This window comes from Enhydra lutris, unplaced genomic scaffold (genome assembly GCF_002288905.1).
Source record: "Enhydra lutris kenyoni isolate GAN:26980312 unplaced genomic scaffold, ASM228890v2 scaffoldscaffold20, whole genome shotgun sequence".
Classification (NCBI taxonomy): Eukaryota; Metazoa; Chordata; class Mammalia; order Carnivora; family Mustelidae; genus Enhydra; species Enhydra lutris.
Genome location: NW_019154104.1, coordinates 24547594 through 24566328, shown reverse-complemented (window position 1 = coordinate 24566328; position 18735 = coordinate 24547594). Strand labels below are relative to the sequence as shown.

At 52.9% G+C, this 18735-nt stretch overlaps 1 protein-coding gene across 1 annotated transcript; it reads left to right on the top strand.

The window, feature by feature from the left end:
• Positions 1–7149: 7149 nt before the first annotated feature.
• On the top strand, positions 7150–9038 carry LOC111148658 (goosecoid homeobox). The gene is made up of 3 exons (XM_022505422.1): positions 7150–7536; positions 7977–8236; positions 8591–9038. Exons 1-3 carry the CDS (start codon positions 7182–7184, stop codon positions 8744–8746), a joined length of 771 nt encoding a protein of 256 aa, XP_022361130.1. The 5' UTR covers positions 7150–7181; the 3' UTR covers positions 8747–9038.
• Positions 9039–18735: the final 9697 nt, after the last annotated feature.

The window sequence follows — 18735 nt, the reverse complement described above, 5'->3', positions numbered from 1 at the left end:
GTCTACTTGTGATCTCTCTCTGTCAAATAAATAAATAAAATCTTAAAAAAAAAAAAAAGGCAGACAGGAATGAATGGGCCCAAGTGAGGGCCCTTTCTGGAGTTCAGAAAGCTATTTAAAACCACCACTGCCAGTGAAGCTGGGGCAAATCCAGGCCTCCCTTGGTGGGTGACTGCTTTGAAGGTCAAGACACACCTGGGAATAGGCTTGTTAATTTCCTCACTCTGTTGTTTAAAAAGAGCCAACCATGCTCCCTGCTATACATTTCACATCCAGATCTTAAGAGGACAAGGACGTGCTGCCCAATGCCCATTTTATTTTATTTTACTTATTTTTTTTAAAGATTTTATTTATTTATTTGACAGAGAGAGATCACAAGCAGACAGAGAGGCAGGCAGAGAGGGGGGGGGGGGAAGCAGGCTTCTTGCTGAGCAGAGAGCCCGACGCGGGACTCGATCCCAGGACCCTGAGATCATGACCTGAACCGAAGGCAGCGGCTTAACCCACTGAGCCACCCAGGCGCCCCCAATGCCCATTTTAGCAAGTCCTCCCTAAAAAGATGAACATGCTAGCAAAGTTTCCTCTGACACACATCTCCACTGACACTGACCTTTCTGGACACTAACACAGCCACCCAGGCACGACTATCTTTTCCTCTAATTTTCAGTTTTATTTTGTAATATTCTCTCCTTCCAAAACAAAACAAAACAAAACAAAACACGACACAAAAACCCCAAAGCCCTCAACCTCTCAAATTAGTTTTGAAGTATTAAGTGTTCCTCTTTTACCCCAAATACATCCCTCACCCAGCTAATTTTGATCACAAACACATTTTTGGGGTAAGTTCCTAAAAGTTAAGCAGCTGAAAGCTACGGAAATATTTTATTAGCAAATCAATTGTTTTTCTAAGAACTTTGAAACGACAGCTAACAGGGGGAAAAAATTACCCTTACTCATTTCAAAATGGACAGAAGAAGTTAGACAGGAATGTAGAACGCTCAGGAAAAACAAAAAAAAAGTCTGGTGCCTTCTTTATGCTCTGAAATATGTCCTCTCCTTTCCGGTTTGCTGACCACAGTATGATGGGTTGGAATGCGTAAGAAATGTAAATAAAACACCTCCTCCTGTCTTTCTTGGCCAGCCTTTTTTCTGCATCACGGCTGGGTCCCGACAGTCTCTCTTATACAAAGATCTGTTTGCTCCCTTGGCTCAACTGTGTACAAAGAAACCTGTCTCTTTGTTGTTTCCCATCTCCCCTTAGTTCCTCCAAAACTTCACAGAGGGGAGACGTCTCCCGGGAAAGTGTGTAGGGCAATGCTGACAAGTAGGATAAACAGGGTAGGACCGGGAGAACATAGAGGAAGGCGATGTGGCCGCCAGGCCAGGGTGCCTACCAAGTCAAGGTATGGCCCTGTCTAGCACTGGGGTAACCTGGTCATTTCAGGGGCCAGGATCCTTGCTTTGTCTCCCTCCCTCGTGGTGACCTGCCTTCCAATCCACATCCCAAGCTTGTTTACGGGAGACAGAGATATTAGCAACAAATGGGTTTATGTAGATTTATCTGTGTGTTTCAGAGCCCAGCAGCCCAGAGGGCTCTCCAAACTGTGCCTTCTGCTGCCTCTGCAATCCCCAGCTATAGCCTCCCGCTGCGGGAGACGGGGTGCGTGACTCAGACCTGCCATTTGTGTCCAGTGATTCTGAGCCCGGGGTGATTCTCTTCCCAGACGGAGTGATTTTTTGCATCTTAATGAGTTCTGTGACACGGGAGCCATTTCGCTGGTAACGTCCTGAAGTGATACCTAGATTTTTAACACCTATTTGTGTGCTGGACGGATTGGCTTGGCTCCGCGATAAGCATTTAATGATATGGCAGTCAGTCCCAGGCCTGCTTAAGTGTCCCCTCAGACGGGCTGGCTTAAAGAAAAATGACAGAAAATGTTCTTTAATAACTATGGTTTATCCATTTCTTTCAGATAGTAAGTGGCACGTTCTCACCTCATTTGTAGCTTTTAATCCCAAATGGACATTGCTTTTGAAATATCCTCTTTCTTTCTTTCTTTCTTTCCTTTTTTTTTTTCTCCTCGAGGCTGCCACTGGAAAGTTGAAATCTAGCAAGAATGTAATGGTAGGTGCCAGCTTTCAGAATTACAGGGTGACTGCCTGAGTTGATCCTTAAAAAGCAAGTGTCTTTTTTATACCGCATAAAAGGCTGAAATGTTTACATATCAAAAGGCAATAGGCCAATTTCTGTCAAAATTACACATGAAGTTAAGCAGTACAAGCAATTTATTTAAACACTAGTCATTGTAGAAAAATTCAAAACCATATGCTCTTTTAGCAGTTTTTCACAAATGCATTTGACCCATGACTTGGCTAGACATACAAGCTTCATAATTTACTCTAAATTTCAAATCCCCTTGACGTTTAAATAAAAGATCTTCATTAATGAGGTTTACATGAATGAAAACTTTAGAAGCTGCTATCGGTTAGCGAGGGGCTTCGGGAACCGTCTGTGCATTCGCTCTCATTTTCAAATGACTGACTCCGCTAATCATTTCAAGAGAAAGTTCCACCGAGAACAAATTATCGTCATTTGCATTCTGTGATTTGCAAAAGCAACGGTGCAAGTCACTTTGAAACCAACTTTGGTAAACAGCTCGGCTGAGAGCGGGTTTCTGCAACCCTAGAAACCCGGGGCTATTTTTTTCTGATGATTTGGGAAGATGTCATTTTTCCACACCCTCTTCTTCCTCCTCCCACCCTTCCCGCTCCACCCCCCCAGTTATGCTGAGTTTTCCTAACACCTTGATTATTTCGTCCTCAGGGGCTCAGAGCGCTTATTTGCAACGTTGCAAAACTCTGAGCAAAACTCAGCTAGTAAGCGTCCCTACATCGCTCTTGAACGCGTGCGGGAGATCCAGCCCTTGTGTGCACTTGCCTCTTAGCGCGCGGTGGGATCTGCACCTGGGGCTGTCCGCCACCCACCCGGCCTCGCACGGAAACCCCCCTGGGGCTACGGGAGGTGTCCTCCAAGGCGCAGGGCCGAGAACTGGGGCTTGAGCACAATTTCGAGGCACTGGATTTTTTTTTTAAGCCCGTCTACAGACAATAAAGCTGATTTGCGCTGTGAAGGCGTGGATGGGGGTCTCCACGCTGCGCACCGGCCACAGCCCGGTCTGCTCATTGTTCCTCATTCCTCTGCCCCAGCTAATTCACCCTTCCTTTGAAAAGGACAAGCCAGCTTTTTGCCCATGCCGCGAAAAATCCTTCTTAAGGGCATCTGATTATGAGCTGCGATCGGGTGAGAGGCCGAAAGAATTAAGAAAGTTCCCGAAACCTCAATAAGTTAGGACCGCATGTGCATATTTTTCTAACAGCCATGCGTGCATGCGTGTGCAGAAGGACAGTGGGCGACAGTTACCACCAAGATGAGAATCTCTCGGGGTCCGAGGCGATATCCAGACGCACACTCCAAATTTGGGCACTCTGTTTTAAATCAGAGAGGCAATTTTATCTATGCTCTACGAGTCAATTTAGCGATGATTGTGGAGAAAAAAAGTGCCTTGACAGATACCCAACCGCACGCATACCTTACGCACTCGCAATCCGCTGATCTGTTCTTTAATATATTAAAAATGAGGACTATTACCGGGGCGACTGATTCCTCAACGAACACATTTTCATAGACTTCTGGCATGGTGATTGCTTTGTGTGAAATCGTGTTTGGGTGATAATAAGTAAAATCAGCGGCATGTTTACTGCATGTCCGACCAAGGCGCTTGCTGGCGGCCTCCGGACGCTCCCCGTCCTCCCCTGCTGAGCTGAGCCTGCAGGCCAACAAACAATCGCTTAGGAACAGGAGGCGGGCAATTTGCGTGCGTTGCATTTGTTATTCCAATTGCGCCTGGCGACGCAAGGCGGATGATTGTTTAGTGCCTGGCGGACACTTGTGGGTTTCGGCCGTGGAGGACACTCAGTGCGGGGCACCGCAAGGCGCACCGCCTTCCCGGGGCTCCCGCTTCCCCGCGGACACCGTGCAGCCAGCAGATTGAGGGGCGAGCGGGACGGGGAGCCCCCGCTGCGCAGGGGGTGAGCTCCCTGAGAAAAAGAATAGCCGAATCTCCGGAGTACAGCGGCGTTTGGTTCCCTGTGTGGTCCCAGAAAGTCCCTTCCGCAAGAGGACAGAGCTTTCAGACTCCCTTTTCCTCATCTTGGACCCAGCTGATAGAGACCCTGCCCTCGGAGGGGGTGGGGATTGCAAGCTCCTTTGCCCCAGGGAAAAGAACTAGAAAAATGCCCCAGGTCTACCCTCAGTCTCCCTGGGGAAGGGGCGACAATTACCCAGCCTCGTTAATTCTTAAAGTTGTAAGGGACCCAGTGATTGCTGGCGTTGGTTCCATCAACTCGAAACAAAACAAAACAAAACAAAACAAACAAAATACAAAAACCCGGAGACCTAGAGGGGGGGAAATTTGCAAGGTGGCAACGATGAGTGGAGAGCTCTGACGCTCAGACTCCTTGTACAGTGCTCTTCCTTCCAGGAATCGGATGGTACCAAGAGCGCACTGCAGAAAAGCAAGGGGCGAAATCTAGGGGTTTGCTAAATCTGATCATTAAAAAGAACAGTGTACCAAGTGGAAGGAGGCATGGCGCGTGTGTGGTGAGGTCGCTTTATTGGAAAACTAGAAAGCGCTCTTTTTAGAAACCTGGCTGACGTGTCCGCGCCTTGCCAGTTTGAGCAACTTCACAGAAATGGACCGGGAATCTGCCTCGGTTTTCTGCAGCGCTTCTGCCTCCGCCCGGTTCAGCAGAGGTCTTAAAGGATCCACTAACGCTCGCGCCGCCCAGAGCGCCCGGCCCGGAACACAAACGTGGCCAAGACTCACTACGGGAGTGGCAGCCCCTAGTCGTCTTCCATCAATTGCCCTGCTGAATCAAACCCAGGAAAGGTTGGCGGGGAATGTGTGCCCGGGGAACTGGTGATTTTTAAGTCTCCCAGAGTGGGGGCGGGGGAGGAGGGAAGCCTCTATTCCTAGTTAGTAGCAAAGGGAAAGCGAGGCACTTCTTTCCCTAGACCTGACCTCTCTGAAGGGGAGGGTCACACTCCATACCCTGGGAGTGGTTTCTATCGTTAATTAAAAAAAAAAAAAAAAAAAAAATCGATTGCCTACCCAAACTGAGACCCATCCCGGTCTGGCCCTAATCTCCCCCTACAACATCTTCTTAGTCTGCTCAGCATTCAAAGAAGCAAGAAGCGAGTGGGCCTGAGGGTGCAGAGGTCCACGAGGGGAGGCCTAGGAGAAGCGCCGCCGCCTGGCTTCTCCCAGCCGCTCTCGCGCACCGCGGGAGTTCTGCGCCCGGGCCGGACCTACCCTCCGCGCCACCGCTCCCCTGACCCGGGAACACCAATTGACATGTGCCCTTTCCCCTTTGCCCTACCGCCCGGGAGGAGGCAGCCCACAGACGTGGCCTGGTCGTAGCAACGTCACACAACCCTGCGGGGATCCCTGTTAATTAGCCAGAGAGCAACAGGGAGAAATGGGCGTGAGTTAAAGGCGGCCATCCTTCGGCAAGCTCGAGCTGCCCCCCAACCCGGCCCTCGGGCCGTTTCGCCCGGGCTCGGCCCTACCCCTATGCCTGGAATGGCTGGAGGTTCCTGCGCGAAAGGCCATCTCTGCGATACTGGGGTTTGCGTCCGGCTCGCAGTGACCTCGGGGGGCTACTTTCGTTCCGCGCGCACCGTCGCCTACCTTCTCGAAGGGCGGTCTGTCGCCCGCGCACCGTCTGGATGAGTCTCCAGCAGTTCCCGCGGACGGCCAGTGCCGCGGCCCCTTGCCGCGAGCAGAGCCCGCCTTTGGCCAGGCCGCTGGGGCTGGACAGCCCAGCCCGGGCCTGTCGGGTAGAAAGACAGCTAGGGGGCCTGTCCCAGTTAGGGAACCGGCGAGACGGATAGGGAAAATGCCACTTACTGTTGGGGAAGGGGGTGGGGAGTCCCCAAAGCCCCATTTACAGATTTTGGATTGAAAATAAAACCAGTATGCGGGAGAAGACACCCCATTTCCAAGAATAATTTTTTTAAAAGCAAAAGAAAAAACAGAAAACCTACCGACACCCTCGCGGGGAGCAGCTGGAGCGTGCTACTCTTGGTGGCGAAGTCTAACGAGCGGCTGAATTTGGTCTCTGCTGGGTAGGGGCCTTCGGATTCCTAAAGTAATTTTCAGACCCAAAGTGCCTGCGGAAAAAATAGATACACATATTTTAAGAACCACAACGCACCTCTTTCGTCGATTTCGCTTTTACAAATTTTGGCCTTTGCAAAAACAAAAGGGTTGGGGATGGGTTAACCAGTTCCACTCGGAAGAGAATCTCAAGATTAAAAAAAAAAAAAAAAAAGAGAGAAATTTGGCGGTGAGGGCTTGCGGGTCCGGAGGAAGAGCGAACTTTTTAATCTTGAGAAAGGACGCAGACCCTCTGCATTTTCTGAAACAAACCAAGTTCCGAAATGGGGCAAAAAGTAGCCCCAAAGTAAAACTGGCCACAATGAATTGGAGTTTCTTGCAGAGGAAATCGCACCCAATAATAGGACCCAATCTGAGAAAAAGGGGTGGGGGCGGAGAGGTGGGGCGGCGGGAGTTGTTAACTGCGCCGCACAATGGAATTAATGAGATTAACCCGAGCAATTAGGAAGCCCGCCCAACTCGGCCGGCCCGCGGCGGGGCCGCTGAATGGGAAAGATTAGGTTAATTTCATTAATTTGCAATCCACAATCCCTTTTCTGGCCCCCGCAACCCCCTCCCCTTGGCACCTCTCCCCCTCCCCCCTCCTTACCCCCCCCCCCCCCCCGGAACAGAAAGGGCCAAATCTGGTTCTGTTTGTCATCTGCATATTACCAGGAACTAAATCCAGGATGACGTCGACTCAGTATAAAACCAACAAGAGGTTCAGCTGGTCTAAACTCTGTCCTACCCGCGGGTTGAGTTCGGCGAACGCTGCAGCAAGGGGAGGGCGGGAGGAGGGAGAGCGGACGCAAGGGGCGGGGAGGGGCGCGGGGCTGCGCGCTCGCCCGCGCTCTCTTTCGTTTTGGTCCGCGGCTGGAGGAGCGTGGACCCCCGCCCCCCGGCTTTGAGGCTTTTTCCCCGGCGCCTCCCCGCCGCCCCCCGGTCCCGGCGCGGGGCTCGGGGATGCCCGCCAGCATGTTTAGCATCGACAACATCCTGGCCGCCCGGCCGCGCTGCAAGGACTCGGTGCTGCCCGTGGCGCCCAGCGCCGCGGCTCCCGTCGTCTTCCCGGCCCTGCACGGGGACTCGCTCTACGGCGCCGGCGGCGGCGCCTCCTCGGACTATGGCGCCTTCTATCCGCGCCCGGTGGCCCCCGGCGGCGCAGGCCTCCCGGCCGCGGTCGGCAGCTCCCGCCTCGGCTACAACAACTACTTCTACGGGCAGCTGCACGTGCAGGCGGCGCCCGTGGGCCCGGCCTGCTGCGGGGCCGTGCCGCCGCTGGGTGCCCAGCAGTGTTCCTGCGTCCCGACGCCCCCAGGTAGGGTCGCGCTCGCGCCGGCCGCCTTGCCGCGGTCCTTGGTCCCTGGGGCATGGGTGGGCGGTGGCGCTGGCTTTTCTTGTCTCTACTAACTTTTTTTTTTTTTTTTTTGCATTAATGATCTTCTCTCCCCCCTTTTTTGGCCGATCGGGCACGGGGGGTTTTGTACACTTGCTGCAAACTTGAGGCGAGTTAGAGGAAACTAACTTACTGGCTGCGTGGGGGAGACGAGGCTTTTCGGGATTCCCTAACTGGCTTTGGGAGTGAGCGGGTGGACGCTCTAGCACGGTTACCCCATTTCCCTGCGTTGTCGATTTCCGCGCGTCCCCAATTCCCAGCACCCCGTTGCAGAGGATTTTTTAGAGGGAGTGGGTCGCGGGGCAGGCCGGCTGGCGGTGTGCGCCGTGGCAAGGCCGACCGTGCGCCCTCCTCTGTCGCAGGCTACGAGGGCCCCGGCTCGGTGCTGGTGTCCCCGGTCCCGCACCAGATGCTGCCCTACATGAACGTGGGCACGCTGTCGCGCACCGAGCTGCAACTTCTCAACCAGCTGCACTGTCGGCGGAAGCGGCGCCACCGCACCATCTTCACCGACGAGCAGCTGGAAGCGCTGGAGAACCTCTTCCAGGAGACCAAGTACCCAGACGTGGGCACCCGCGAGCAGCTGGCCCGGAAGGTGCACCTCCGCGAGGAGAAAGTGGAGGTGGGCGCGCCGCCCGGCCCTTCCCGGCGAGTTCGGCTCCCGCCGGCTTAGCTCGGCTCGGCAGCTGGGCTAGGCTCCGGTCTCCCTGAACTTGACCGACTTCCCGCGGCAGCCGGGAGGCTGCTGGAGGGCGCTTTAGGCCCAGGAAGTTGCACGGAAATGCGGAAGCGGGAGCGAGTCTCCTGTCTTTTTGTGGGCGTGCGCGCGGGATCCCCGGGTTCCGAGCCTACCGGCGTCACTCGCGGCTGCCGAGGGCCCTGAGGGGTGCCCGGGCCGCCGGGGGATGGGGGGTTGCGGGGAGCGGGGAGCGCGCCTTTGATCTTAACTCTTGTTTTGTTCTCCGTTGCGCAACAGGTCTGGTTTAAAAACCGCCGTGCCAAATGGAGGCGGCAGAAGCGGTCCTCGTCGGAGGAGTCGGAAAACGCCGAGAAGTGGAACAAGACGTCGTCTAAGGCGTCGCCAGAGAAGAGGGAAGAGGAAGGTAAAAGCGATTTGGACTCGGACAGCTGACGGCTGCGGGCCGGCTGTGGCTCTTGCCTAACTCGAAGGACTTGAACAGACAGACGATGCTACTTTCTTGCACACGCGCTGCCTTGCGGGAGGGGGTCGAGAAAGAGGAATGAGGAGCTGTAAATAGTGTACAGTACTGGGAGGGCCGGCGCCTGGGGTCGGGGGTCGCGCCGGGGCTCGCAGCCCCGAAGTCCTAGACCGCTGGCGCCTCACTCCCCACCGTAGTATTTATAGTTAAGTTAACGGTGACAATACAATAAAGTGATGGCGATGTAGACGGGCCACATTCTGTATTTCGTACCCACCTTCCCCACCCCCTTCTGAGGCCCAAAAAAGAAATCTATTCAGTCTTGCAGCTTCCAAAGAAAAATGGGGCAGCTCTGACCTGTACTAGAAAAAAGGAAAAGGAAAATTCTGGGCGTGACTTCCTTCCAGGACGGTTGTCTATCCACTACGTCTCTAAGTCTTCTGGAAGAGGTGGAGAGGGGATTTGCAGGCCGCGGGGGTGGGTGGGTAACATTGCCTGCAAGAGAGGGGACTGCATGGGGTTCCTGTTCCCTTTGCCGCTGCTGGGAAGCCATAGCGGGAAAGCAGGATCTGTGGGGAGCTGGGCCATCCTGGGAGCCACTCCAAGAGCTAGCTCAGCCTATCCCCGTTCCCACGAAATCCCCACTTCTAGGGCTAGGACTCTTAGGGGGAGTTAGGTGGATGGGCATGGCTCTCGCCCCACATCTTTTCTGGATCTTCTGGCTGCTCTGCCAGTGCCCTTCTAGTGGGGCAGCGTGACCGCCCTACAACCCTGCTGGCTGCTGTCTTGTCTGGCGGCTCTAAGCAGCAGTCTGGGGCCCCCTGGGAACCTCGGCAGGCACTGGGCCCAGTGTCCTTTGGCCCAGGCACCTGGGGTGGCCAGGTCTGCACCCTGAGTTCTGTTGGCCAACCCGGTATGAGTGTGGGGTGGCCACCAAGGCACTTGGAGGCGGGAGTGCTCATGTCTTTGGCTTTCTCTCCTGACCATCTCCCCTGTGCACTAGATGGGGCCCGAGGAGGAGCACCCCCAGAGCGCAGCTGGTGGGTGGGCTGGTCAGCAGCTTGTGAAGGATTGGAGAGGCAGAGAAGCTTCCTGGTGCTGGTGCTGGCTCAGCTGAGAGCTCGGGACACTTGGGAAAGGGACGAAGACAAGAACGTGCACACTGTATGGGTCCCCAGACCCCGGGCCAGCGGTTGGGGTGGGTGGAGACCAAAGGCCGGCAGGAGTGGTTTTTAATGCTTCAGCTTTATTGATTTTACCTAAATCCATTTTTTAACAGATGAGGAAACTAAGGTTCTAAGAGCTGCTGGGGTTGGTGGATGTGTGTGTGCACTCACACCCCCCACCTTGTTCTACCTTTTCAGTTTCCTGGGGTATTTGGTGGAAGGACCCTCCGGGGGAGGACTGTGCGTCCAGGCTGTGGAGCACAACACATGCGGAAGGAGGGCTTTTACGAGAGGCAATATTCCCCCCCCCCCCACAATGGCCTTCTCAAGTTTAAAAGGAAAAGTGACTCCTCAAGTGGGTGAAGGGGACACATAGGAAATAAGGAGGGACTCCCAGTTAGTCACCTGTTTAAGTAAGGTGGAAGCAGGAGACCACTGTTTGGAGATCAGGTACCTAGAGGGTCAAGGGCGCCTTGACTTATGTGTGACCTTGAGCAAATGACTGAACCCCCTTGGGTTTGCACCTTCTGGGACTGTAAAACGGGCACAGCCATGATTCTGCTTTCAGGGGCTGGTGTGGACAGGAAAGGCACTGAACTAACTCCTCTAGAGTTAATAGCTGGTTTGGGGGATCCTTCGGCATGGCTACCTGCTTTTTAAAAATACTACCACTTATATTTTATCAGATCCAGCATTTTGGGCTTTATGTCCCTTTTCATTTTGCCCTTCAAGAAGCTCTTGAGGTGAGTTTCCACCGTTTTACAGATAAGAAAATTAAGGCTCAGAAAAGCTAAGCCATTTAATAACATTCAGTTTCAGAAGATAATCATATTTGGGCATTTTTGCCCAGGTAGGTCTTCAACCGTAATTGGGAATCTTTCCACTGATACTAGTCATGATGAGAAATACTCAAAGGCTGTTACATTAATTTTTTAGCGAATCTTGTGATGGCTGTGACATCTCTTCCATAGACCTCAGACTTCATGGCACCCATCCTCCTCCATTGCTGTTTCTAGGTGCTGTTTTCTGTCCTACTGGAAAGCGGGTCATTCTGCCGGCAGGCGGGGGGCGGGGGGTGGTGGAGGCAGGAAGAGCTCTCACTTCTACCCTTCCTCCAGTCTAGAACATTCTAACATAGGACTTAAGTGGGCATCATTCTACCCTGAGACATCGGATGTTCCAGAACTCTGTCATAAACTCCTGTGCCTCTCTGTCCATGACTTGCCCTTTGACTCCCTATAAACTGGGATCTTCCATTTTTTCTTATGATCTGCATTTGTCTGATCTGGAGAGGTGTCCGTGTCAGGTGAAGGAAGAGAGGGATTGCAAGAGGCGTAGGTTCTCAGACATTTCTTCCCCCCAAGGAGCACCTGGTGAAAAGCCAGGACAAATGGGGTGTGCAAAGGGGGGGAGAGAAGAGCCAGGGAGCTCCTCCCTGCTCACCCCGGGCAGATGGCAAGGTGGCAAGATGAAGGTCCTTCCCTGTCCTTCCCACAGTGCTTCAGCTGAGGCCAAGCTCACTGGAAATGTAATAAACATCTGGAACAAAGAGGGAAATGTTGGGATGGTCTTAATTATATATAGTTCACCCACCTTTTGCATTCCCCGGTCAGCTGTGGGGTGCAAACTTTTGTCTTAGCCTGGCCATTGGAATCAGAGAGGGACAGATCCTATCTTGGATCAGAAGGCACCTGGCCTTTAAGTGCTGTCTTTGGGCCGTGTTGTTGTCTTGGAGACTTTGGCTCACGGTGTTGGAAAGTGGTGTATATGCACGTATAAGGGCAAGGCATAAAGCAAGTGACTTCCTGAATGGCCGGTAGCCTATACGACACTCCCCCACCCTCAAATGAAGGCGTTCTCCCCATTGGACAGTTGAGAGCAGCTGAGGCACGGCGTGAACACAAGGAACCAAAACGAGAACTGTCATCTTCAAGGGACAAGGCTTTTAAGATCTCTGTAAATGAGGCTGCCTCACTGAACAGAGAACGTTCTTTTGGTGGGGAGGCTGCTGTGTGTAAAAGTTCCCCAGCAGGGGCGCCTGGGTGGCTCAGTGGGTTAAGCCTCTGCCTTCGGCTCAGGTCCTGATCCCAGGGCCCTGGGATCGAGCCCTGCATCGGGCTCTCTGCTCAGTGGGAAGCCTGCTTCCCCCTCTTTCTCTCTCTCTCTCTGCCTGCCTCTCTGCCTACTTATGATCTCTCTCTGTGTCAAGTAAATAAATAAAATCTTTAAAAAAAAAAAAAGTTCCCCAACAGCAGATGATCATGGGAGTGCGTGTACTTGCCTCTGGGGGACATAGGATGAATCTGCCTTGAAGTGCCAGAAAGATCTGGCAAAGAAGAATGATGACAATCATAGCCACTCAGAGGAGTCACACTTTCCACCTGGAGCCCTACCACATACATCTCTGGCCCTCTGGAGAAGAGAATTGCAGCCCATTTTGCAGATGGGAAGTAGAGGCTCAGATAGATGACATGCCTTGCCTAGAGGGGGGCAGGTCCCGAAAACCCTAGACCTGAGCAGACTCTCCCACACACCTCTTGGGGTGAGAGCAAGGTATGAGGTAATGGCTTCCAGCTGCCACAGGTCACCTAGGTCAAGAAGGGCCCTGGCCGCCTGCAGCTAACGAGTACGGAGAGTGGAGTGTGTGGGACAAGAGACGGGCTGCTCGTGGCTCTGGGTATGCTGCGTAGTGGGTACGTTCTCATTGTTGCCATGAGCTGTGCGCATGCCAGGTGGGGCAGAAAGGCCTAGAAACCATTGTTCTACAAACCGCACCCCTGGGGTGTACATTTCAGTGACAGTTCTTGAATCAAATGGTCTTTTACTGACTTGAGAACTGTGAGCTCTTGCCTTAAGCCTTGTGTGAAGGACGTCATGTTAATGGGTACGTGTGAGATCGAAGCTGGTAGATTTCTCTTTCATTTCTGTGTGTATGTGTTGGGGGGTTCGCAGCTGGAGGCTGGGAGGTGGGGCGGGGTGATCTTTGTGACTTGTACGGGGTTTTAAGTGACTCAAGTAAAATCATTCAGGCGTCAAGACTCCCAGCCAGAGATCCTCGGTCAGGTCCCCCAAGTCGACTTTCCCTTATTCATGGCAAACTGCAGATGGAAACCTCTCCCTTAAGGAAGATGGAATTCCAGCCCAGGGAGGGCAAGGTGATGGCAGGGTGGCAAGGGGATGGCTGGGTGACTGGTACAAGCATGCATCTGGATGAGGCCATGTGCGTATCCTGTGACCCGGGAGAGGTTCCTTCCTCACCTGTGCAGTGGGCTGTGGTTGAGGATTAGAAGAACAGTTAGAGAACCCAGCAGAGTGTCTGACACATTTATTATTGTGTGCTTTAAAGAACACCTTCAGGATGGTGGGATAATGCCCTCCGTAAGTAGTTGGAATTAGGAACTGAGGAATGCCCGTTGGTTTTTAATTGTTGCTGGTGTAGGAGTTCATGCGTGACCGTAGGACACAGACTATAATGACATTAAACGTGACCACCATGGGTTTAAGCCAGGGAAGCATCTGGTAAGTTGTGATAGATTGCCTTCTCCCTAAGAGGTTTAGGATGAGGAGATACAGGGCGAAGGAGAGACTTTGGCATGGGTTTGGATTCCATTTCCAAGTTTTATGAAATGACGTTGGAGTTTTTCAAAAGTAAAATGAAAATGGAAGATGGCAGCCGGGGCAGAGCTCCTTGAAAGTTCTAGAAGAGATGGAGCCGGCTGGGTCTTTTGGTTGCAGGGGCTTCTCGTTGGGGAGACATGGTGTGTCCCCGAGGCCCATCCCTAGAGCTGTGTGACAATGCAGAGGACCTCTGGCTTGGTTTTAAATCTGGAGGTGGGGCGGAGTGGGGAAGAATGATTGTCTTTTCGTAGTCCAATAGACCCATGGGACAACAGGATGAATTACAGCATGTTGCGGTATTTTTAAGTGGGTCTATAATTTTTGGATTCCAGCAGCTCTCATTTGTTCTCAAGTGTCCAGCCCTGGGAAGCCTCAGTGAAGAGCCATCTTAAGAATCCCTCTCCCAAACCCTCCTCTCTTCCCCGGTATTCGTTCCACTCCTACCTTCTGTTTTCCTAATTCCGAGGTCCTCTGGAGTCCGCTGACCAAAGCGAACGACTGGGTTCAGTCGGGTGAGCTGCGTTTTGCCGAGTGTTTGCAGCCTCCCTCTCTTAACCTGAGCTGATTTATGGAAGCTGTCGTTAGTGAGATAATTTTAGCTGTGATGGACAGAGTTCAGAAGTGTCCGTATCCTTTCTTTCCTGATCTGCGGGTCCTAGAACGCGGAGCCCTGGGAATGCTCCCAGCCTCTGCATTATCCGGGAGGCTCCTGACCACAGAAAACTGCCAGCAGGTTAAGGAGACAGATTCTCTTTGTCAGACGGAGGGAGGCTGAGCTCCTTTCCCTGGCGGGAACATTCTTTCCTTCGGACTATTTGCTGTGCTCCCAATGCTCAGAACACATGGTGACTTGTTTTAAAAAATGTGTTTGTGTGTGTGTGTGTGTGTGTGTTGGGGACGGGGGAGGATGGGGCGGAGACAGAAATACTTAAAAGTAAGAAATTTTCAGAGGAAAGCAAACCCATCATGTCCAACAGCCTGCCATGAGAAAGTGGCGTATCACAGGTGCGGTGTCCCAGGTGGCTGCCCTGCACGTGGCCATGGGGCTGCCCAGAGACTTGACCTCTTGGCGGGGCCGTCCCTCCAGAGAGGGGGAGCTTGTGGCCAGGGACGGCTGGGGCCAGCTAGGTAGCGGCTACCGGCGTGAAGGCCAGCCTTGGGGCCCCACCGCAGTCTGACTCACATTGGCCAGCCTCACCGTGACTGTGTCCACTTTAATCGTGTCCCAAGCAAATTAGTGACACTGCCCGGCAAGGCCTAGAGACGCTGCCTTTCCAGATGGAGTAAGCCTAATCCTCCTTTGAAAATCCTCAAAGTGCTAACCATGGCACCAGAAAAGGAGAACTGCCCCTTCTCCAAGAAACAGGGAGGCCCAGAGCGCTTGGAAAGTCCCCCTCTGCGAGGGAGACTCAGAACTCTGTGAAGTCGGAATCCCAGCTGGTGGTTTCATCTGAAGATGTTCTGACTCCGGGGCCAGATGGCTGGGATATGAGGGGATGCGCGTGTTCGACATTGTTTTGTATTTGAGGAATAAATATTTAAATCTGAAACCGAGTGAATCGCTTTCTACTAAAGTGGGCAGGGATGGAAAGTTGTGTGTGCTGGTGGATGTCCCCTGCTGTCCCAGACATCACCCCAGCCATGCTTGGAACCTTCAAAGAGGGTGCCCCCCCCTTCAGTGAGTGCGGGATGCCAGGAGCGAGGTGGGGGCGCTTCCTCGGCCAGGGTTCCGTTCTGTTTTTCTATTTCATGTCTGCTTTTGCTCTTGGACTCCCAGGGCACGTGGGTAAAAATGGAGACCCCTGTCCCTGTGTCCTCGGTGTGGTGAAACCCTCCTGGTTTTGTTTCAGTGTCGGCCTGTGTGCTAACCAGTCTCTGCTAGGAATGTGAGTGACTGAAAACCTAACCCTTTTCTGGACTGTCACTAAAACTCTCAAAAAAAATTATAGGTCTTTATGGTTTATTTTTGTCTTTATAGAAGATGTAGCTGTATAGTTTTTCTTTCTTTAAAGAAGAGATACATTTTGACAACTCCAAGAGGGTGTTGTAAAGAAAAAAAAAATTAATCTTAGGTTAATTTGGGCATTGACAAGTTTTGTGATCATTTTCCTGGCCATGTCCTTATCTAATCCCTTTTAAGCCTTAGGAGGCAGGGCAGAGGGGATGACCCGTCATCTGGTTACATAACGGCTACTTCCAAGGGTTTCTGCCCTGTGTCGGGTCTAACCCCTCTGTCGTCTGTTGAATCCATCCTGTCCAGGTCCCCACGAAGCTGGTGTTGTCCTCACCACTAGCAGAAAGTGAGAGGACATACCCGTTTGAGTAAGGTTGGATCTTAGGACTCCAAGTCCACTTTTCTTTCTGTCCTGCCGGGCTTCGTGGATACGGACCAGCCAGGAGGTCTGGGTTCGAATCTCAGCCTGGTTGCCAGCAGACGGTGTCCTCTTTATGCGTCAGCCGCCTCGTATCCAAAACAGCATTATCATTTCCTGCAACACATGAAAATTACCTGGGCCTTTACAAATGCCTGTGGTTAATCATGGGAAATATATCAACACAGTATAACAGTCCTCATGAGCGCATACTCAAAACAATACACTTACTCAAGATCTTCAATGAAACGGTAGTCATGACGGCCTCCTTTCAGCCCACAGATAACAAAAAGCGTGCCCAGTGTCTGCTCGATACTGTTCCAAGTGCTGGGGAGAGAGCCTGTGCCCTCCTAGAGTTTGTGTTCTATTGGAGAAGATAGTCGCTCACCAAAGAGACCAGCTGTCATTTCAAACCGTGCCACGTGCCCACGCTGAAAACCAAGAGAAGAGGGGGCTGGGGGTTGGGGTTGGGGCAGAGTTGTGCCATTTCGCAGCCGGGTCTGAGGTCTGTGTGGGAAGGGGATTAAAGGTTATCTCCAGTAATCCTGCAGAACCAGGGCTGGCTGAGGACAGCCCTGGCTAGGGCTACTCTGGCCGTCTGCCTGTTTTATCAATAAAGTTTTATTGGAACACAGTCATGCCTGGTTTATTTGTGTCTTGTCTATGGTTGCTTTCCCCTGTAGAGGCAGAGCTGAGTAGTTGCAGCAGAAGCTACAGGGCCCGCAAAACCGGGAAATATCTGCTGTTTGATGTTCCATAGGGTGACTTTGCTGACCGCTGGTCTAAAGTTTAGAGTTTAAGTCAAAAATGGAAACTCTGGCTAATAAGGGGTGGAGCAAGGATTTATACCTGTTTGCCTACTGCGTCATTTCCTTCTCTGTTTTTAGCGCAGCTTCGGGCCCCTGTGATGGGGCCAGAGGGGAGGATATAAGGTGGGTCTGGTGGAACACGATATGGTGCCTGACTCCGGGTTGCTGCTTTCCCAATGATGTGCAAGAAACAATTTTAGAACAATGGAAAACAGTGTGTCAAGAAGTAGTCAATTATGTGGTATAGACTAGGAGACAAAGAGGGAAGAGAGCCGCAACCCTGGAAGGCTTCCTGGAGGAAGCAGGAGTCGCAGGGGGCTTAGTATTTGGCTGGACAGAGCCGAAGCACCAGGACAGGCAAGTAAGATGACAGAAAGGAGACGACCTAATGAGAGAGGAGGCTGACGCTCCCTCCATTCCTCCTACATTTGCCACACCCCTGCCACACCCGGGAAGTCCCTGTGCGGCACTGGATCCCGAACACGAGCAGAGCCGCTAGATCGAGGCACGAGGTTTGGGCTGCTCCAGCACTAAGTGACCAGTGCCATGGTTGAGCAGCGTTGGGGTCCTAGAAGCTTCTGAGAGTGGATCCTTGGAGCCACATGCTTTGCGCACATGGTGATGGGCCCGGGGCAGTGGGGAGGGGAGGTGGGGGTGGGGAAGAGGGAGAGAGCCTTCAGGAAGAGGAAGCAGCTTGAGTGAATGCGGGGAGGTGGGAGGGCAGGGGTGGAGGTGAGCCTGGGAGGCTTTGGCAGGGTAGAGGCTGGAGGGCAATGAGGGTGCGAGCCTGGTGCGAGTCGGGCTGCGCGGGACTCAGATCACTGTTTTATAAAAACTAACCTGCAGAATAGGGGTCCCTGCCCTCCCAGATGTCGGACAATAGCCAGAGAGGTGACCAGGGTCACACGGACAGGTGGACGCGTCACAGCCATTGCCAGCCACGGGCCTTCGTGGCCCCCTGGGGGCCGTGTCCTGTCAGCATCTGCTGGGCGTCCTTGCCATCTTCTATCAGGGGAGAAAAAAAGCATCTCACTCTGAGCCTTCTGCAGCGAAGGGGTTTTGTTGTTTTGTTTTGTTTTGGAAGGGATTTTAAAATACAGTGATTTGTGGCAGTAGTTGAGTTCATCAAAGTGATTTTTCCAGATGCTGTAATTTCTGGGCAGCTGACACGTCAAAGCTGCCTCCTCTCTTCTGCTCCCCCTGTGCTCCAAGTCCCCCCTCCAGCCTCAGGCAGTGATCCTACCCCACGGGAACTGTCCCAGGCACGCGGGCAGCATCTCACAGAACGGCCTTCACGGCTCTTAATTCTGTGTCTATGGCAAGCATGGGATGCGGGCAGGGTGGGGTCTGTTCTTCCCATTTTACAGAGGGGGACCTGGATAGGCCATCAGGCTGCTTTCCTAAGATCACACAGTCGTGACCCGAAGAGTGGAAGAGCAGAAGTCTCCAGCCCGGAATTTTCCATCTCTATCTGGCTCTGTCTGCTCGCGGGAGTGTAGCTGTTCTTTCTGGCAGCATGTTTGTTTCCGCGTGAAGTGAACCTCAAACTCATGCCCCTCCTGGTAACCGAATCCTCCTGAGGCCCCTTCCTCCAGGCAGCCTTCTTGGACCACTCCAGCCTTTCGTAGGCCTCAGAGACTTTGGCCTGCTCGCTTGTGCATTCTAAGAGTTTGAAAAGGACGGGCTGGGACTTCATACAGACCCATCCTGTCGTGCTGGGTCCCAAAATAAATCAGGCTCTGCGTTTGCCAGGGACCCTGAGATTCTAAGGCTTCAGGGAGCAGACTTGCCCCAAACAGCTGTCGCTACCACCCTCCCCCACCTCTGTATGGACGTCCGTGGCACTGGCAGAGAATCTCACCCCTTCCGTAGCAAGAGGGATCACCTTCATTCAAAACCTCTGGCAAAGACCAAACCAGGAGGAGGTCTGTTAATGCCCAGGTGTGGCCTCACCCCGGGGATCAGACCCAGGTCAGTTTTGGTAGCGAAGTCAGTG